General features: G+C 46.0%; 1 protein-coding gene across 1 annotated transcript; it reads right to left on the reverse strand.

The window, feature by feature from the left end:
* Positions 1-3044: 3044 nt before the first annotated feature.
* Positions 3045-12012, reverse strand: FMC1 (formation of mitochondrial complex V assembly factor 1). The gene is made up of 2 exons (XM_085601175.1): positions 11711-12012; positions 3045-3419 (listed from the first exon to the last, which is right to left on the reverse strand). The coding sequence occupies exons 1-2, from the start codon at positions 11837-11839 to the stop codon at positions 3216-3218; spliced, it is 333 nt and encodes a 110-aa protein (XP_085457301.1). The 5' UTR covers positions 11840-12012; the 3' UTR covers positions 3045-3215.
* Positions 12013-22303: the final 10291 nt, after the last annotated feature.

Genomic DNA, 22303 nt, shown 5'->3' on the forward strand with positions numbered 1-22303 from the left:
TAGAAGCAGATGGTGCATATCCGTTGCCACTAACTGCTATGCTACCACGTTCGCCCTTCGTATGTCACCGATAGGTGACAAGCACGATAGATTGTACAGTCAAGGCTTGGCATTCGCTAGCGACACGTGCAGGGAACCTGCCTCTGTATGCCCCTGCACTGCCTTTGGCACATCAGCCTGACATCTCTGTGGCACAGGAGCCTAAAGCGGTTTCTATTTAAGCCGCTTCGGGGGATCGTAGGTTTGAATGATGCATATAGGGACGGTTCGCACATTAGTTTGGAAGCCATGCAAGCGAGGAGCACCAGCACCCCGCTACTGGTATTCACATACTATAGACTGAAAGAGGCCTTCAAAACCATAAACATTGCACCGCTGACACTGAAACCAATACAGGTTATGCTAGCCAGCTCCTCCCGCACAAAATTGATCACCAGACTGTATAATGCAATGCAAGCAGACACTGCCCCGCGACACAGTAGAGGGATGGAGAGGTGGAATGCTGTACTTGTCACACCAATAACAGTAAAAGATTGGGACCATTGCTGCACTTTAACAAAATATTTAACGGCTAACTGTAGTTTGCGGATTATTCATTTTAGATTTATACAACTGTACTATTCCCCCAACCAATTGCAGAGATTTGGTTTAAGAAAGAAAGCCAATTGCTGGCGATGCAAAAGGCCAGATGCTGATTTTGTTCATTTGGCTTGGTATTGTGAGGGTGTACATGAATTTTGGGTACAAGTTACTAAGGCGTTATCAGACATGGTCTTAAAGCTGGTGGGCTGCACTCCGCAATTGTGTTTGCTGCACTCGGCAATTGTGTTTGCTGGGTCTTATTGGACACTTGAAGCCACAGAATCGGAGACTGGTGGCGGTTGCACTCTGGCTTGCAAAAAGGAAAGTGGCTCAGAACTGGAAGGGCAGTGGTGTTCACCGCACTGACATAATATGCCCTAGATGCGCTGAGCCGAGAGCTGATCTAGTGCACATGCTGTGGAGTTGTTGCAAATTACACATATACTGGCACACAATCAGCGAGTCACTGCGCATTAGTACAGGTCGCGACATACCTTTTGATTGGACAGTCTACCTGTTGCATCAATTCCGCAGGACCCCGACCACCAAAGTGACGTCCCGGTTCCTAGATCTGGGGCTTGCGGTCGCAAAGGGCCTCCTGACCAGGAGGTGGAAAGCACAGGATCCACCTCACCCACAGGCATGAGGTACTCGCTCACCGCGTGGGCCGGAGCGGAGGGTACCGCCATTCGTCGGGAGGAGACACTGGGGTTGAGAAAGACACCCATAGCTGCACAATGGGAGGAGTTGCTCCAGGCGCTCAGGCGAGTCAAGGAGTTGGGCTTGGGGGGGGGGGGGGGGGAGGGGGGGGGGGACGGGGAAGGCCTGAGGGGGGGGATACACACCCAGGGTAAGAAATGGGAGCCCACCCGGAGCAGAATCGTAGTGTTCCACGCAAGACCAATACCTAAAACAGGCATCACGAGAAAGCGCACCGAGGCATATAGTTGGGAGCAAAAGCTAAGCCACAGCACAGTGACATGGGAGAAGGGGAACAGAAGGGTAGCGGGGATAGGTACATACATAATGGAGCTGGTCTAAGTTGAGGTTGTTGTGTTTTTACCCGTTTTGTTTCATCAATATCTGTTTAGAAGCCCGCATGGATTCGGCTGGGAGGCTACAAGTGACATCTTGATATATTTGTATTTCATTGTAATGTGCTGTAATTTGTTATGTTAAGGGCTAAGCCGTTATGGGACTTGCGTACCATCTGGTGCGGCGAGTATTACAGGAATTATTGCAAAGCTCTGCCTTTTTTTTTTTTTTTTGCATTTGACATGTAATTCTATCAGCAACATGTGGTAAGATGCATGATTCCTCGCAGAAGCTAACCGAGCTCCTGCAACTGTAACTGGAAAGATCAATAAAAGCAGATTTTAAAAATAAAAAGAACTGGAAGGGCAGGGGTGTTCTTGGACTCCAGCAATGGTTAATGGAGATTACATATTGCAAAGATCCGCTGACCCAATATTCGGAGAAACATCCAGTACCATCCAGACCCAAGGACATTTGGGCCCCCTTTAATTCATATTTTCTGTCTAATCAATGTGTACGATCACCTGATGGTTCACCAAATGCTTGGCTAGTTTCAGCCCTCATCGGAATGTATTCAATACACCATACAATGTGCTGTGTGCAGTGGGAACAATATGATGTATTCTTGTGTGCGTTATGTTGTTGTAATGTTTGAACGTCAACAAGATTAAAATTCTAATAAAATAAAAAAATAAAAATACAACAAACTGTGTGATCACATATGTATATAGCTTCTTTTGCACCAGAACTTGGACTACAGATTTGAATCCATGTTTTATGATGTTTCCGTTTTTTATTCAGACTTTTTGCACATTGCATAAGTTTTATGACCGCACCGTTTTTTACCCTGACTTTTTCATATTGTAATGATTTTAATTAATCAAACAAAGATTGATATGATATGAAATAGGGTTGAGGGATCGGTGACATGGCAAACTTTCCTATCAATTTGGAGACCCAAATGATTTAATTCCTGAAGAACCCCATTTGCATGGTTAATGTAGTTCATACGTCACAGAGAGAAGGATTCTCTTACAGGCGGACAGCAGATACCTGAAAGTTGGCTAATAAGTAGCCGGTGAGTTTTTTGGTCAGTGCCAAAAAGTCTCCAGAGATCTTTGGGAAACAGTCTATATGTTCATAATCAGTAAGGCAAAACAGGGGCCTTTATAATTCATAAATAGAAATTTGTTTTATATTGCAAGCATTTTATGAAAAGAATAGCATCAAGATATTACCATTTGCAGATGCACTGAATTACACCCACTTTATTAACAACCTCACTAGTATTCCAGGACGCACTCACAATAAAATATTTTGTCACTTTGGTTTTCAAAATTATCAAAAAATAAGACCTAGCTCTGAAAGACTCCAGACACGCTCTAGGAGGAAGAAGGGAACTACGGAGTGGCAAAGAGAAACTGATATGGAAACACTAAAGAATTTTATTTAAAGATAAAACACAAAAATAGGTACACTTTGTACTAGAGTCATATTAGGAATTCATACTGGGATGACAGTTGCTGGTTTTCATCTGCAGCCTTATGCTTTCCATCAGTTTACTTCACACTGTGGCTTTGATGGGTAAAACTCCAGGGTCAGCCCTCCCAGCCTTTCCCTCCAGGCTGCTGAGGCATTCTCAGGCCCACCATACTAGCTGCCTCCTCTGCTGAGCGCTCACCCCCTCTGTGGTAGGTTTGATGGAGGGCCAGGTGCTCACGGACACTTCGCAAGAGGCATAGGTATGTGGCAGCCTGGAAATGCAGCTCGTGCTGGGCTCGACACAGCTTCTCACTGGTGACCTGAAGAGCGGGAGGAGAACACAAATCAACCGAGTACATGAGCAATGGGATGTAAGACAGATGGGACAAAAGGGTCTTACATAACGCCACAGGCAAATAATGAGTACCAATTTACACCAGTTATGAACCCATGAAATCTAGTGGGCAACTGCTGCCCTGATATATGTACTTTTGGGGATAACCATCAAACTTCTGTTATTGTTTTATAGGAAACAATCGACCTGTTACAGCAAGAATCTACCTTTTGATGGCAGCACCCTCTTTTTGGGCGCAAACACCTGTGTTCCAAAATTAATAATTGTGAAGATTTAAGGAAAGAACTGAAAGTCTATTCAGACATGACAGACTAGGGTGGGTGAATCTGTGTGGCTGGATGCAGAAGAGCAGAATAAATCTCCATGAGGGAATTATTTGACTTAATAGCTAGAAGTATATTCTACACACTTGTTTTCATGAACTACACCTGTATTTTGTTGATTGGTCTAGGAATTTTTCATACGTGTGTGAAGAGCCAAAAAACTGGAAATAGGCAGCAAAGATTCCCATGAAAGCCCCAAGCAGCAAAAAACATGCTTGCGGAAGAAATGCAGAAAGTTCACAAGAAGAAGGGACCCCCAGCGGAAACATAAAAATATCTACATATGTTTACAGCTAGAGTCTTACACAGAGAAAGGGCGATACGGTGTGTCCCAGGATAAAAAACCTAAACATGCAAATGGCTAATTGGTAACCTTAAGCATACTAGGGATACCAGCTAGTCAGATTAGAGAGAAATGATTTAGACTACAGCAGGGTTTACAAAGTTCCCAGAGGTAGACAGAGATACCCACTAGCTGAGATAAGGGACGGTTATACTGCATACCTACAGTGCTTAGGTTCAGAGAAGGTCACTAAAGAAGACCTCACTGTGGAACGTAACAAAAGAAACGATCAACCACTCCAGAGTACAAAAATTATGCCACACTTGAAGACAAGACTGTGCAGCAAGGATGACTAAATTATGCAGCAAATGGTGCATTACATGGCAAAAACGATAAATTCAAAAAGGTATGTGGAAAACGCAGCATTATCGCATACTTCCAGTGGCCCAAACATCGTGTGACATTCTGCTATCCAAGAGCAGCACTTCAAAAATCAATGTACAAGACAACATTAATTTAATATATGCATCTATATCCCAAGCATAACATTGAAATCAAAGGGGAACACCTTACTTTTCTATATAAATGTAGCAATTTGATTTAAATTCACCTGTATTAGAAGATTAAAATCAGTTAGCTCTACAGCTTACTGGGTATCCAAACAATAATTCAACATAGGAGAACATATTCCCATCAGATACAATTATCAAATCACTGTCCTCATATAGAAATTACTTACACAAGTCAAGTTTATTTTCGATCAATAGTTCTTCCTTTGTACGAGGATGCCTCCATAAAATCTAAATATTACAACATAAAAATCACATTAAAATTACCTAATAAACAGCCAAGAAAGTTTTTTTTTTTTTTAAACTGAGAAATCCTACGACAAACCATTTCATTTGGTGGGGACAAGACAAATAAATGGGCCTCATGGGCCTAATGAATGTTGAATTTGATGTATAAAGGTGTTAAAAAGATACGCCTAGCCTTTTGCAACTCCAGGCACGCAAATAGCATGATTAAAATCTTGAACTTGTAAACACATTACACAGATTCTCTCCTCTTTCTGTATTTTATCTCATATGCCAGTAATTTATCTTAGAGGCCACAAATAGAGTCCCCACAAGAACATCAGCCTTCTAATCCCATGAGGTAGGTTCCAAGTTAAATAGAGCTGTGGTTTGTTCCCTAATGAGCTCCAACAAACCACCTCTTTGTGCAACTTGGGCTGACAAAGCAATATCTCTGGCCAGACTAATGGAGGTCACAGACTTATTTATAAACAACTTCAACACAGATTTAGCACGGGGGAGTCAGTGTTCCAGGTAAACTGAAATGAATCATTTGCTCGCTCAAATGACCTGAAAAATGCCGATTGTTCTTTCAGCTTAAAGATTTCCACTCTCAAGGCAGCCCCAAGTGTACCCACTTCCCCCAAAAGGAGGGAATTGCCCCACCTGAAAATCACTGTCAAAGATAAAATATATGGATGCAAGCCAAATTCGAGGCGTAAAGCATGGGGGCGGCCAGAGTTTAGGTTACAAATTTGGTGCAGGATTCGACCTGCGGCCTTATCGAAGGAAAGTTAATGGTTCATATCCAGCACCTCAGCAGCATATGATAGGGAAGGAGGAATTTTAACCCTGAACACTGAAAACAGACAAAGTGGCATCTCCCACATGTTCTGTTGACTCTATTCAATGTGCTAGCCTGGGAAACAGCCCTGCTCACACAGCGTTTAATATGCTCTGTATCTCGCCCGTTTTTTTTTTTTTTTAAAGACCTTTCCGAGATATAAATAATCAACCAATTCCAGTTTTTCAGACCCCAACATCAACTGATAACACCTCTTTATTTTAAGCACTTTCTTACGGAAAACCAAGATCTCACTTTTGGTGATGTTAATTTTCAAGAAATGGGCTTCTGCATATTCATTCAAGGCTTACAGGCGATGTTGCAAGCCAAAAGGAATAAAATCAAAGATGGCCAGGTCATCTGCGTACAATAGAGAACCAACAGGTATTAAACCAATTCTGGGGGCATCCCCCTCACCAAATTTAAGGCGCCGGGAAGATCAGATATATATATATACACAGAAAACAAAAGACGGGACAGCAAGCAACCCTGCTTGAGCCCATTAGGTGTTCTAATCTTACAGGATAATCTCAGTGATCCGCCCATCAAACCTTAGCACCAAGTATCCGAGTATAATTCCATGATGAGACCCAGAAGATGATATGGGACACCCAGTCGAATGAGCTTTCTCCACAGCGTTTGGTGGTCAACTTTAGAAAACGCCATGGAGAAATCAATGAAAGCAGTATAGACTGGCACGCCCCATAAAAAAAAAAATATATATATATATATATATATTCACTTAAAAAACCATAGGTTTCACACATGTTATAGTTAGCTGTACATTTCACTCGTAAAAAACCAATGAAATTCCACGTTATAGTTAGATCAGGTAACTATAACTAGCGCCCACAATAAACTGCTGATGACGTCACATATTACATCACTCATGACATGGATCAGTGACATCACTCATGACATCAATGATGACATCTGAAATTACACATTGTGGATTGCGGTCGCGCAAGTTATAGTTACCTGATCTAACTATAACGTGGAATTTCATTGGTTTTTTACGAGTGAAATGTACAGCTAACTATAACATGTGTGAAACCTATGGTTTTTTAAGTGAATTTGCAAGGTTTTGTAAATGATAATTCCTAACTATAACGTGTGTGAAACCTATGGTTTTTTCAGTGAATTTGTACGGTTTTTTAAATGCTAAATTATGTATTTATTTTTTTTTCTGGTTTTTCACTGTGCGCACACAGTCCATGCCGTGCGCGCCTCGCCTTTTTTTACACAGTAACATTTGTTTTTTTCTCCCTTGTGGGTCGTTTAATTTATTTAAATGTGATTGTTACTTCTTTATTTTTTTTTTTTTTTTTTTTTTTTGCCGTGCGCGTACGGTAAGCTTACCGTACGCGCACTCCGCGATTTTTTTTTTAAATTATTAAATGTATTTTCCGTACTTTTGAGTCCTTCTTGGATCCCCGGACAAACACTAGGGGGTCTGCAACTCTCTTCGTTGCCCCCTTTTCACGTTCCCCACCTTTGTTTCTCAGTGCGAGAGACAGAAAATGGCGGCCGACACTTCCTGATTTCGACCGATTCGAATGTTTACAGTCATGTAACCACCAATCAGAATTGAGCTCGCGCACGGCACCGTACGCGTACGGTAAGCGCACGGAGCGCGCTTACAGATATATATATTGATTTAAATGCTATTTTCTCAGTACCTACTGAACAGATTTACACCAGACCTACAAAAGGCACATCCTTGACCTGAGGACTACCTCTTTTCCAAATTTCAAGTAATTCTGTTCAGCCGTTCGGGCTGTAGCTCGGACTAAAGGTCCTATGGGAAAATGCATGGGGAAAACGCGTTTTGGGACCCCCCTTTTTCTCAGCCCCCGCTTGACGAATCCCCCCCGAGACTTTCAGGGTAGGAGCGGAGCGTAGCGCCTTATTAGTTTTGAAAATTTCGCGAGGATTCGTCGACCGGCGCCAAAGTTATTCCAAATAGAATGTTGCGGATTTCCTATGGAAACACGGTCCTAACTATAACTATCTACTGGCGACCGCCAGTAGGTAATATATATATATATATATTTATGTGTGTATTTCTCTACGACGGCAATGTTATCCAGGATGCTATGTTTCTGTCTGAAACTGGCTTGTTCAGTAGGTATGATATTCTGGTCATGGGCCCATTGTTGCAGATGACAAATAATACTTTTAGCAAATAATTTGCCCAAAGCATCCAACAAAGTAATCTGTCTGAATCTGGATGGCGAAGTTTTCAGAACCTTTTTGTACAGAGTGACTACAACCCTTCCAAGAAAGGGGAATCTTCCCAGTTTGAAAGCAATAATTAAAGAGCAGGGCAAGAAAAGATCCCCAGGCAACTGCCTCCTTTTTAATTAACACAATTGGAATTACTTACAGACCTTGCGCGCCAGATGTTCTGGTGTGTACTTTATAAACCCCACAAATTCATCCCCTGAAGTAGGACCAAATTCCGAAAAAAGAGGACTCATCCACTCCAATCGTCACAGGAACGGCTGGACTGTTGTTCTTATATAATAGGGAGATATGATCCACCCAGTCCTTCTCATTGATCAGAATAGGCAGAGCCTTTTGCCTTAAATCGTAATATTCCATTATCAGGCACCAGTACTTCCTAGAATCTTTAGCTCTTGCAACTTCTCTCAAGCCAATCCACTTAAAATCATAATCCCTTCTCCTTTCACTGAGTTTACGGCGACTTCTTAATCGTTTGAGGCGATTAATTTCCTGCTGACCACCCATAGAGAACTATAAATGCTGTTTTTTATCTAATCGATTAATTTCTAGATTTAGTATTTTCAACGAAAATGTGCCCTGTTTAGACGAGCAAAGGTCAACAGATCAAGAGCTAAAATTGCGAATCTCTTCCATTTAGGCCTCAAAACACTGAATGGTATTATTGGGAACACACCCCGACTGCTCTACATAAGCCCTCTTAATTATCAAACTGTCCTCGGCCATATTTTTAGATGTCCAAAGGAACATACGTTTACTTTATTAAAAAAGCCATTCCTAGGACGGAGTTCCCTGGATCCAATGCAGGTAAATCAAAAGCCACATGCCAACGGGAAAACAAAGAAATGTTCAAAAGCCCCAAACATTTGATAAGAGACAACCACATAATCTAATAGACTGAGTAAGGGGGGAATGGAACAAATAGAGCTGCTTTATCTGCAGGCACTCTTCCCTTTGAAATAATCAGATCTATACTTCTGAGGGTCTCAAACAAGGAAAACCCTTGTTTATCAGTTTTTATATTTTTCGGTAATAAAATCTCAGGTATATGCCAGATTTCCTCTTTATCGGCGTTGGCGTAGATCTCAGAGGCAGAGTTAGAGACTTGGCATTAAAATCTCCCACGATAACTACTAGGAGACATTCTTCCCTAATAGCTATATCATGAAAAAAAGTACACACAGCAGGTGCTCATGGTGTCTCCCAGGAGGAATGTAAAAATTCGCCAAGAGGAAGAATGAGGAACTGTCATTGTCTCCCAAGAGTGCCAACTGCAAGCATATACAAAGATTTCAGGGATGGCAAAATGCCATTGGATTCCAATTAATTGAATTATTAAGCAGAAGATTGTCAAATAACCAAGTGAAGTCCAGAATGAAGGATGAAAAGTACCGCACCACACTGGTTTTCTCTATGGCGTCCCTCGAAGGGATCCATAAAGGGACCCTATCCCCAAGTATAGAAACGTGTGCACCACTATTAGGCTGCGAGACGGAAGCGGCGGGTGGGGGGTCCCTCCATGTTTTCATTAGACAATGGCATGGTCCCTTTGAGAGCTCTATCAGGCCCATCCTGAATGACACTCGGCACATGAACTCACCTCTGTAGATTTCCGACAATCCTAACCACAAACTGTCTGGGGGATGGAAACCCCACGTCCAATTCCTATTTCCCCTCGGGGGTCTATCAGCTTGTTAATCAAGGGGAGTTAGGCTTCTTGGGGGGCGGGAGGACTGCGGCATCAGATTCGGTGAAAACACTGCCATTCCAGAACCCACCAACGTCTCAGCTGATACCGTATGCGATACGGGGGCCTCCATTGCAACCCCCTTTCAAGCAGGGATTTAGGAACTCCCTCCTCCATCAATGTATGTGTGTCACTCTGTCGGAAATCCTTGAAAAGTGCAACCTTAACGCTTTTCGTTTAGGAAATAATCTTATCTTTTTTGTTTGCTTTTCATATTTAATGACTTACACCAGGTAATAATGCACTGTTTCGTTTAGAAAATGCTGAAGCCAATTTATATAAACTGTCTGTTAAGAGCGAGCACAATATTCCAAAGGTTATCTCACCATAAGAAGATCAGAAGACTAACACGTTTTAATATTAAGCAGCAGTTGACCACTTCCAGGTTTCAATGATTTACAATTTACTCCTAAATGGAACATTTTCTTCCACGGAGTTGCAGCAAATTAAACTCATAACTGATAACAGTAATTCCGTCTCACTTTACTGTTATTCTTACATTGTGCACAATGGCAGAATCTTAAAGGTACAGCGTTTGCTTAAACATGCTTAAGTGTCTTGATGAAAAGATCATGTGACTGTGCCATTTAGAAACCTCTCAGTCTATCTGACCAAGTCATCTCTGGATGTATACCTAGAATCGAATGAGGTAACCAATGATAAAACAGTCAATGCTTTTAAGCACTCAATCAAAATGATATTCAATTTCGTACTAATAAAGACATCAATATGCACGATGCAACTATACAATTATGAACCCATACGGTCCTCAGGGCTAAGGGTAACTTTAGTAAAACTAGGGCTTATAAATAACTCTTTATCAATAAAAATACTTACAAATTTAGATTTCTTGTATGATGTATACTTTTTGAGTCATGAATGTTCAGAACATCCAAACTCCACATAATTATGTGAAGTTTCAGTTGTGAAAATTCAAGGGTGACCAGGTGACAACTGTATAGAATTTCAATGATTCGTTAGCCCTTTTAGACACGTGCAGGAAGAAGAAAGGGGACTATAAACTAATTCACAAGCTAAATAATGGTGGACAACATATACATATATATATATACACACACACACACACACACACTGTTGACTTTGCTGAGAATATGAATTTGGGAAAATAAAGAAAAAGTCCTGTTCTTTTTTCAATCGCAACCTTAAAAGTATGTTCTGTGTGGAATTTGATTTATATATTTTATACGTTTTTACGGGGGAAGTCATTTGTGAAACACGTGTTGGTCGTGGCTACTTTAGAACAATCGCGAATGGATGAATGAAGAATAATTGACAATTTTCTCCATCTGAACAATAAGCAGTCGAGCAATAATTTGACACCATCAATGTTAAAGGAAACAACGCATGTATACATTGCACAAGTGACTGGCTAAAGAGGGCAATGATTTGATAATTAAGCCTGCTTTACTCGGTGGCCAAATTAAAAATTAAAAAAAAAAAAAAAAAAAAGCCTAATTCAGTATATTTAGGATAACACGGGCCAGTAGTATAAAATTTTCAGTTAGTTGTGAATTCAGCTCAAATTACCTATTCAAGCAAAATTACAAGGCATTCCATTTTAACCGGTTCAACATATCCACTGCGTGCACCTGAATCTGCACAGCCGGGCCAAATTTCCCCTTACCTTATCACGAGCGAAGCATTACATTATCTTACAAATGTACGATTTTTTTTAGTTTCTCTCAACATCTAGACTACTTGTAATAGCAATAGTTGCCAAAATATATTTTCCAAGGGTATGTTTAAGAGCAACAAGCGCGTTTTCTGACTCAAGAACCGAAAGCCTAAACGACTACTTTAGCGAAACACATTTCTGTGGTATTACCGGTCATTACTGCCGAGTAAGGAACACATTTCTACTGTATTACCGGACGGTCATTACTACTGAGTGAAGAACAGTTGACCAGATATGGTGCACACCGGGAGACGAATATACAAAACAGTTTGATGCACACTAGGCTCCAACTTGTCTTTCTCCTGCGCTCTTAATACATCCTTACCCGGTGTCGCGCAGTCTGTTCCCGGATATACTGGTAGGCGGCAGTGTTCCGGTACTGCGGCCCCTGAAGAAGCCGCAGTTCACGCAGCAGTGCCCGGAGTATGCGGGCCGGGGAGCCCAGCTCAGCCATGCTACAAGTCAGAACTAGAGTGCAGATTCGACGTCAACAAGGGTGTTATAGAAGAAGGACTTATCAATGTCATTGAGGCCATGTTGGAATGAATCGCGTTCTCGGTTCCAAGATTGTTTACGGGCATGCAAAACAAGCACGTCTAGAGTTGCGTCTCTGGGCCAGACATATTTAAATCAGTCAGTACATCATTGACTCGTGTAAAAGGCTTCCAGCCTACTTAATACTCATTTTTCAGGACGTAGCTGGTGCAGCCATCTTGAAGTGGTGATTAGCTCCGCCGAAGGAAGCGGGGCGCTGTGAGAAAAAAAAATGTCGAATCTAAATTATAGTGTTTGCACTCTTTTAAATTTAGTTTAAGCATTTTTCATTTTGCGATAAAATTATAATCTGACCGATAGTCGTACATAGCATATCTGCAATAACACCTCCATTGTTACCTTATGCTGTCCTTTTCTAAACTGTCTTCCCCATCACAATTTTAAGCTCCTACACTCATTATTAAACCAACCATTCCACACCCCTCCCCCCCCCGACCAGCTTTCTTGGTCACAGGTCCTGATTTTAGGTGTCTCCTTAAGCAATTTGCCACCTGCTCAATCACCTGACCGTACCATGTTAGAACATTATCTTTTACCTGTAGTTTACCGAGGAACGTTTAGTCAATCATCAGCTCATTAACCAATTTCAAACTTTACTCGGTTATACGGGTGGTTATGCGTCAAGGGTGTTCTATCTGTAAAGGGACCACTCTATCTCTTTTTGACCCTTGTTCTTTCCTGAGTAATAATCGTAAGGGCTAGTGGTCGCTGCCTTCACTTTGCAACACCTCAAACCCTTCTACTTCAGTAAAGTGCCAAGCATTTATGAAGGCATAATCAATTGGGCAGTTCTGATTCCCTATGCAAAAGGTCTTTCTCGCGGGGCGGTCAGTATCTATTTGTCAGAACACAAACTGTGCACACGTTAAATTCTGTATATAATGCGCAATAGCATTTGTTTCAAAACATATCCATACAACAAAACAATTGAAGAAAGTGAAGGACCACAAGATGAAGAAGTATATTCAGTCTTTCTGTTTATGACGGCACACACATAACCACACGCGGAGAGAATTCAGGCTGTGACTGGAAGATGTACTCGTCTTAGAGTCTAAGTGATTCAAATCGGCTTTACTTGGACGGTCGTATTGCTTTGGATTATACTGTTTCCTACACTCGCACAATTGAATACTTCCGGTCCGTGTGAATGATAAGACCTACTGGGTCGGAATTATCACCAGGTTTGAGGTCTGATACATTCGCCATACTAAGAGAAGCCCTGAAGAAGTCTGGGGTTTTTGTACCCCGTGACGAAACACGTGTTGGCTGGCTGGAATATCTGAACTCGTCATAAACAGAAAGACTGAATATACTTCTTCATCTTGTGGTCCTTCACTTTCTTCAATTGTTTTGTTGTATGGATATGTTTTGAAACAAATGCTATTGCGCATTATATACCGAATTTAACGTGTGCACAGTTTGTGTTCCATTCGTACAGTGGGCCGGGCCCACCACTAGAGGTTTTTTTTTTTTTCCCTCTCCTGTGGCACCGTTTCAGATATATTTGAGATAACACGAGAACGTAAATAAAGAGAGCGCTCAGAAATAACCTGACAGAACAAATAACACCCCCCTGTTTGGTAAGTATCTATTTGTCCATTGGCACAGAATAGCCCTATAGATCTTAGGAACTTTGCTAGAGATTCATCTCATGCAGAACTACCTGCTCTAGTAAAGCTTGCCAGGGCACGTGTGTCACTGGTAATAGGTCTTTAAACAATTTATCACTAAGAGAGGGATCCAGTTTGTGGTTAAAATCCCCTATGGTCATTTTCAGCTATGATGCATTTGTTGTATAGATGAGCTCCAGGTCTTCCCCCCAGCAGTTTTCAGCTGCCCTTCATAATCTGTTATAGCCCCTGGCTGGATGTATATATTGCACACAATTATTTGTCTTCTTGCCTGGGGGCCACTATAGCGCTCTCCCTGGCTAGCTAATAGCCTTGACTATTCACTTTTAACTTGGTTAGCTATTTTTGATGATATTAATGTAACCAACCCCCCTGAAGGGTGCCCTAAGTTCATACACACTGCCTCTTTAGTAGCATAAAGAAACCATCTATTGGTTTGGGTACCTCGCATAGCAAAGACTCCTGGAAGCACATAATTTCACAGCTTCCCAACATCTCTCTAAGGGTATCTTGGGTTAACTGTCTCTTATATCCCCTATGTTCCACGTCAATATCCCTAGGCTGTGCGAATAGGCCACTTCCTAATCCACATCACTCAACCCTTCAATTATATTATCATCCCAACTTGCTATTGAGTCAGATAGTGATTCAAATCGGGTGCTCAGTACTGGACCTTTTACAGCATTTGCTATGGTTACTTGTATCCCTCCCTTACTTCTATCAGTACATATTCTTCTATGCTTATCCCCTGGTATACTATACTGTATTTTCTGCGGGCGTAGTCCTGCATGATAGGTAAGAGCCCCAAGGTTCCTGGGATTACTCTCCTCTGTACCCAATTCGCCAACCTGCACGAGAATTATCCCCTCCTTTTCGAGTCCTCCTTCCGCCCTGATCACCATCTGCTTTACACATTCAGGATAGAAGAGGGCCTTTGTCACCTCATTTCCTTCCACATTTGTTGTAAAGCCTATTTGCCTTATATCGCCGGATGTGACCTCACCCAGAGTGAGACATTTAACCAGTATTTGTAACAGGTGTGAGCGATTCGGGGGTTTTAGCTTCCTCTGACATTTTTTCCCTATCCTTCTCCCCATGGTTCCATAAATACCCACAGACTATCTCTGTTTTCTTTTGTTTACATTTTTTAATTAAATTTTAACATGTTAGATACAATGAAGGATAACATTTCCACACTTGAATTACACAGACTATCTCAGTTATTATACTTCCCTTTACTCCTCATGTCTGTAGGTACTTTATCCGGCCTTAGGCATTCTCTTTTCCTAGGTTGATCTGAAGAGGGCTCTCCCCTTATTATTATATGTGGCAGCTCACCATCCACCCTGCTACCCACTTTTTTTGGCCCACTCTTTCCTTATTCCTCTCTTCTACATGAATTCGGGTTTGCGTGCTTCTGAGCAAGGCGTTCTTTCCCCCCCCCCATGGCTTCTTATGTCTATTCTATTCAAATTCCCCCTGGCTCCCTTTTGACTCCTGGTTCCATTTATCTGTCATCTCTCTAATTCTGGGAGTACCAAAATATCTTGCGGGAGTCGATTTTTCTTCTGGGTGAGACAGTAACAGAACTCTCTACTGACTTACAATGCTGGACTTTTTTGCACTTTCTTGAGATGGCATCTTTCTGTCCCTTATTAGCTTGCGTGTTTTTCCTTTCGGCGGCATTTACATTTATAACCCCTGAATCTGCTTCTTCAAAGCAGCCCGTCTGACGAGAGCCTCTGTACCTTAGAGACGTTGTGGCGACTTTTCTATTCAGTTTAAGCTGTTGTGCCTTGCGCCGAACCACTGGGTTCCCGAAGCTTCAAGGCTCGAATGGGGCACACCAACCTACACCCGTAAGCCGCACCCAGATCTAGCCCGGCCGCTTCTGCATGCACTTTACGGCTGCAGACTACTAATTTGGTGGCACCATATATTTACGGAGGCTTGACTGGAGGCAGGGTTATCCTAGGTTACCCTGGCGATGTGAGAGCAGAAAGAGCCAAGGCAGGGATTGTAGCTGCAGAGATTCACTGGGGAGGGACGATTTCACACTGCCGCTCTACTTGCCGAAGTGCTGAGCCATTAATCGCTGGAGTACTAGCATACTTGCCCTCCTCTCTGATATTTCGGTCTTCTGTATTCAAGAGCCATCAGCAGCCACTGCCTTTCTGCCTTCCACGGCAGCTACGCCCCTGCTGTAGCCGCTCTTCCGTGCGCCATGACCCGTCCTCCTTTACCGCCTCTCTAATGTTTCCTCCGTGGTGCTAATTGATTGGTAATCCCAAAGTATATACAGTCTCCAATTTCCAGTGATGTGCAAAAAATCCTTACTGCCAATACTGTTGTTGCAGTTATCGGTTATATGAGTTATTGACATTAAAATACATTCACAAAGTGGAATACGTTTCCAATGACAGAATGTCCCAAATACCCTTAAAAGTGGAATCACAGAGCGCGCAACCAAGATGGCCGCGTAGGTGCGAGGCTCCCGAGGACCTCCGCAACCTCCTACGTTTATCCTGTCTTCATCCTGCCTCGGTTGAGGGGACTGTGTCGGTGAGCCTGAGTTGAGGTGGTACCCGTTTCCCGTTCTCGAATCGGACTTCGGGTGCCGGAGTGGGCACCGATTGAAGTTTGCGGCCTACTTCTCGCCGGACCCCGGATTTGCGCTGGGGGGTGATCCAGTGGCAAAGTGAACAACAACGGCGGGACGGGTCTGGCGAATCGCGTACCCCACACTTTCGCTTTCACTTTCGCACCCCCTTGCCGTCTCTGCAAGTGAGATCGCGGAGCTCTTTGTGTTGGTGTGGCCTCGCCGGGAGACCCTGCCTGCCTGCCGGCTGTGACCCAACCCGTCGACCTGGGGTGGCCCCCCCCAGAGCTCGTGGCCTTGATTGCCTGCCCTCTACGGCGTAGCTGGTGCGGGTGTGTGACCCGTGGCGATGGCCACGAAACAAGACGGAGATCGGTCGAAGACCAAGTCGACCCGGCGTGGCGCCGTACATCAGGCCAACATCATGGACCGCTATACCCTCCAGAAGGGATCCCCCGGCGGACCGCACAAGTCCTCTGAGGGCCCCCCTGATGCCCCGGATTTGCCCACAGATCTGACTCTGCAAGACGTCATGGGCGCCATTGCTGAGATGAAGGCCTCGGTGGGCCAGCGGTTCGACACCTTGGCGCATAAGATCGATGCGGTCCTCGTGGATGTCGGCCTGGTGAGGGCTGATCTCTCCAAGACCAACGACCGGGTTGATTCTTTGGCCCGAACCGCGTCGGGCCTCACGACTGAGGTGGCGGCCCTCCAAACGGAGGTGCACCGACTTCGTCAGGTGAGTGCGCTTATGGATCGGCGCCTGGAGGATTCCGAGAGTCGGGCCCGGAGGAATAACATCCGCATCATCGGAGTACCCGAGGGACGGGAGGAAGCGGCGGCGGATCTTTTTGTAGAGGACCTGATCGCTACCCATCTCCAGCCTCGGGGACTGAGTAAATTCTTTGCCGTGGAGAGGGCCCACAGAGTTCCCGGGGGAAGGCCGAAGGTCGGAGCCCCTCCGCGGCCTCTCATTGCCCGGATTTTTAACTTTCGGGACAGGGACGCGATCTTGCAAGCCTCCAGACTGCAAGAGCCGATTAAGCTGGAAAATATGGAGGTGAACTTTTATCCCGATTTCACTCAAGCGGTCCAGAAACAGAGACTGAGTTTCCTGGGTGTTAAGCGCCGGCTCCGGGACATGAACTTAAAATACGCCATGCTCTTCCCGGCCAAGCTGCGGGTAGAGGTGGATGGTCGCACGCACTTTTTTGATCGTCCCGAAGCGGCCGGGGACTGGCTGGACACTCTGTCTGGGGGTAGTGCTCGAGATGGTGGGGGGGGGCGGCGGGAGGAGAAGGCCCACTGGATCGGGACTGAGGGGTTGATATTGGGCCTCACTCTGGACGACTATGATGCCACTTTCGACCAAGCTTCTGTCTTTGTTCTTTCCCCTCCCTTGGAGGTTGTGTGGGGTCTAGAAGGGGTACTCTTTCCTCCTCTAGGGGGTCTAGCTAGTTTCACTATATAGGGGCGACAGGCACACTGCAAGTTGGGGGGGCTGTCTGGGCTCATGCAGGGGTGCAGGGAGGGGGGAGTTTTGTTGGGGTGGGTGGGTTGGGGTGGGGTGTTGTTCGTTTCTACCACAAGGCAAAAGCATCGTTGTGTTATTTCTAAAGTGCTCTCTGGGGGACGAGTGATGGCTTCTGTTTATGATGGGGGGTAGGGGACTGAGTCTGTTGTCCTGGAATGTTAATGGATTGGGGGACAGGATAAAACGAGGTGTGGTCCTGCAGTTCTTGAAGCGAATTTCGCCCGATATAGTTTTTCTGCAGGAGACACCTCATTGGCAACTCCTTTTGTGCCATGAATCGACGGGGCTACCGCCTTGTGGCCCATTCGGGCTTCACGTCTGGTTAAAGGGGTGTGGGCATTATGGTTAAGGGCTCGCTCCCGTTGGAGATTGATGAGGTGCACCATGACGACAGGGGACGTTACACGGTTTTGGTGGGTAGAATGGAGGGCAGAGTGGTCGTTTTTGTGTCTGTTTATGTCCCGCCGGGGCTGCAGACGACCACCTTTGTGGATCTGGGGCACCTCCTCCTTGGCCTTCCGGAGGGGATTCTAGTGGTGGGGGGGGATTTTAATGCTGTGGTTTCCGGAACTTTGGATCGTCACCCCCTAGGGATCTCCCCCGTGCCCAGGCATGGTTGTCTGGCCTCTTGGACACCTTGGGGCTGGTGGATTGTTGGCGTTTGAAGCATCCCACGCAGCTACAGTACACCTTCCATTCAGGGGCTCATGGTAGTCTCTCACGGCTAGATTATGTCCTGGTTCCGGCGGCGCACGTTGGGAGGATAGGGGAGGTGCGCCATTTGGCACGGGGTATTTCGGACCACTCCCCACTTTTGTTGCACTTTGATATTCTTCCGAGGGGAGAGGGTAGGGTGGTCCCGATTAATCCCTGGTACCTGCGTGACCCCACCATTCGCGCAGAGCTGGTTAAATCCCTTAAGCGCTACTTTGACGAGAATGTGGGGTCTGTGTCATCGGCGATCTCATTGTGGGAGGCGTTCAAGACGGTACTCAGGGGAGAGGCCTTGTCCCTTATTTCCCATTCCCGGAGGCGCGAGCGGGAGGAGGTGACTCGTGTTGAAGCTGAGATAACCGAGTTGGAGGGTGATCTAGAATGTGGGGTGACGGATGACAAATTACATGTTCTCCGACTCAAGCAAGCGGCTTATAAGGCCCTCGTCACGGAGGCGGCCAGGGGCCTCAGTAGAGAGCAACAGGGGAGACTGTATGATGTGGGTGATAAGGCTGGTAAATTGATTGCATGGCTGGACAAAAAGGAGAGAGCGAGTCGAGTTGTCCCGTTGATTGAGAAACAGAATGGTGTGTGTGTCACTGAACCAGAAGAAATTGTCTCCTGCTTTGCAGACTATTTCCGTGGGGTGTATTCCCCGGTGTCCTCCCGCTCTGAAGAGGATTCCCACGCCCTGCTCAGGGATATCGCGCTGCCTTCCCTTTCGGAGGAGGACAGAGTGTCGTTGGACGCTGCTCCAACTTCCGAAGAAATTGCCCTCGCCATACGTTCGGTCGCTTCCAGCAAGGCCATGGGTCCTAATGGTCTTCCCATCGAGTTGTATAAACTGCGACCGGATACGCTGGCACCGCATCTCCGTGCTATGTTCCTCGCGGCCCACTCGGCGGGTTCCCTCCCGCTAGACCAGCGTCTAGCTACTATCGTGGTTATCCATAAGGAGGGGAGGCCACGGGACCGGGTCACATCCTATCGGCCTATTTCGCTATTGAATGCAGAGCCCAAAATCCTCGCCAAGGTGTTGGCCAATCGGCTGGTCGGCGTAGTGTGTGACTTGATTCACCAGGATCAGTCCGGCTTCATCCCTCATCGCAATACAGCGCTTAACCTGCGGCGTTTGCACGGGGTGCTCGCACGTGTCCCGTTCATACGAGAGCCGGCCATTTTGGCGTCCTTGGACGCCACTATGGCGTTTGACACGCTTGAATGGCCTTATATTTGGGCGACGCTCGCGAAGTTTGGGTTTGGCCCAGGATTCATCAGTTGGGTAAAATTGTTGTACTCCGGCCCGCTGGCGCAGGTGGTGGTGAACGGTAGAGTGTTGGCTCCGTTCGAGCTGGGCAGGGGCACGCGGCAGGGCTGCCCGTTATCGCCGCTCCTTTTCGCGCTCGCCTTGGAGCCCCTGGCGGAGTGGCTGCGGTGGGAACCTTCTATTCGTGGTCTCCGCTGGACCCCCGAGTATGAGGACAGCGTATCTCTATACGCTGACGATATTCTCCTGTACCTGGCTTCCCCACGTAAATCCCTGATAGTACTGGTTGATGTATTGCATTCATTTGGTCTTAACTCCGGCCTTGTCATCAACTGGGCTAAATCGTGCGTCTATGTTCTCTCTGGGGAGGACCCTATCCTTCCGCGGGGCTGTCCTATCCAGATCGCCCCGCGGGGATTCCGGTACCTGGGTGTCTTCATTACCCTGGACGCAGAGGCCCGATATAGTCAGAACTTGCTTCCCCCCCTCCAGCGCCTGAAGGAGGATGTTGCGCGTTGGAGGCGCTTGCCGCTCTCGCCGCTCGGCCGGGCGGCATTGTTTAAGATGATGTCGCTGCCGCGTTTCCTGTACGCTCTGCAGAACACAATGGACGTCGTCCCGGCGCGCTACTTTCGCGAGGTGGAGAGTTTGCAGCGCCGACTGTTCTGGGAAGGTAGACCGCGTATCGCCCTGGCGAAGCTGACGCTCCCGTGGTATGACGGGGGGATCGCCCTCCCGGATATCAAACGGTATTATTGGGCCTCCCAGCTGGCTGCGATTAATCACGGCCTGTACGGGCCCGCTCTAAACCCGGCCTTTGAAATGGATAAGATGTTACTGCCGGGTGGTGATTATAACCGAGCGCTTTACTCCAGCTCGCTTGACGCACGTCTGACGGGCCCCACGCGTGTCATGGTACGAGTGTGGCACGCGGCTAATGTGGCGATGGGGTGGAAAGATCGTTTGACCCGGGCGTCGCCACTATACGCATCTGAGCAGTTGGGCTCCCTGTGGACCTCGAAGGGCTTTGAAAAGTGGGACATGATAGGCATCAGCAGGGTGGGTGATCTCTGGACGAGGGGGGGATTCAAGACGTTCGAGATGCTACAGACAGAATTCCAGTTGCAGGACAGGGAGTACTTTCGGTATATGCAGATCCGTCATGCGCTATGCTCCGTATTCCCGGACGTTGCCTCCATCCCGGAGTATTCCCCTCTGGAGGATAGAGTGCTAGATGGACATGTACCGGACAGCACGATTTCATTAATCTATAAAAAACTTATCAATGACCGCTCGGGACTGCTGACTAACCTTCGTGAGGCATGGGTGGCCGATGGATTGGAGCTGGATGACGAGGACTGGGTATAGGCGGTGGCCTCCCCGAAAGAGGTGGCCATACCGGCCCGCCTTCGTTTCGTCCAGCTCAAGATACTCCATAGGGTCTATGTTACGGGGCCAAGGCTACTGCGTATGGGCTATGCTGTGGACGGGTTGTGTAAGCGTGGGTGCGGTTCTTTGGGGACCTTTCTCCATATTTTGTGGGAATGCCCGGAGGTGGAGCGATTCTGGCGTGGTGTGCATGAGGTCCTGCGGGTGGTTACGCGTGTGTCGCTGCTGCCCGAAGCGAGGAGATGCCTGTTGAATGTGTGGGAGCCAACCGACTACTCGGTGCCGCAGACGCGGTGGGTGACTCTGGGATATATGGTGGCCAAACGCGACATCGCTCAACTGTGGGGTTCCCAGAGGTCGCCGACTGTCTCGGCATGGAAGGATAACATGGATTGGTGCATGTTTCGGGAAATGGTGGTGTATGTTGCGAGAGGTAAGCCTGGGACATGGGTGAACGTATGGGGCCCCTGGAACGCCTACCGCGGGGGAATCTGTACCCCGCCGTTATTGCCCGATCCGTCACCGGCCCCGTCCCCTTAGCCAGTTTATCTCCCCGGTCCCGGGCACTGAGTCCACCTAATCCCAGTCTTGACCTTTTTCCCCCCCTTGATACTCCTATGGATTGGTAGGGTCCCCCCGCTAGGGGAGCACATGCTGCTGTTTCCGATTGTGGGTTGCCTTGTGGATTTGTTCTTTTATTGTTATTTATATTAAAATGAAACCGTTATGTGGGCCCGGATGGTGTGGCTACCACCGCTTCTAACTCCTGTGCATTTCCCTTTGCCGTGGCATGCGCGCTATTGTTTGTATCACATGCTCCTCTTGCTTGCTAGCGGCCGGCCTGAAGGTTGTAGGCCCATCTTTGTATATTTTTTTAATTTTGTAATAAACGGTTTAAAAAAAAAAAAAAAAAAAAGTGGAATCACAAGCCATTTGTCTCCGAGCCATTCAGTTTCTGCCATCAGCACATCTCCCTTTTTCCATAAGAGCAGTTCAAACATGAATGGCAAAATATCCTAGTTTGCAAATGTTTTCCACATAATTATGGCTCTTCCATTTTTGCCACATAATACATAATTTGCTGCATAAGCTGATGATTGTAACAAAAAATTGTAGTTCAAACGGATCAAAAATTACTAAAAGATTTGACTTGTGTTGCTGCAAAGTGGAGGGCCTTTTGCAAAGGTTGACTGGTCATTTTTCTCACTGCTGCATTTGTAAGTTACACT

The sequence above is a fragment of the Triturus cristatus genome, chromosome 4_2, assembly GCF_964204655.1.
Source record: "Triturus cristatus chromosome 4_2, aTriCri1.1, whole genome shotgun sequence".
NCBI lineage: Eukaryota > Metazoa > Chordata > Amphibia > Caudata > Salamandridae > Triturus > Triturus cristatus.

What these genes read in the sequence shown, in the direction of transcription:
- FMC1 (XM_085601175.1), bottom strand. Translation starts at nt 11,839, where the DNA reads ATGGCTGAGCTGGGCTCCCCGGCCCGCATACTCCGGGCACTGCTGCGT. An exon ending in AACAGACTGCGCGACACCGG is followed by an intron (nt 3,420 to 11,710) that starts GTAAGGATGTAT and finishes CCCGCTCTTCAG; the next exon opens with GTCACCAGTGAGAAGCTGTG.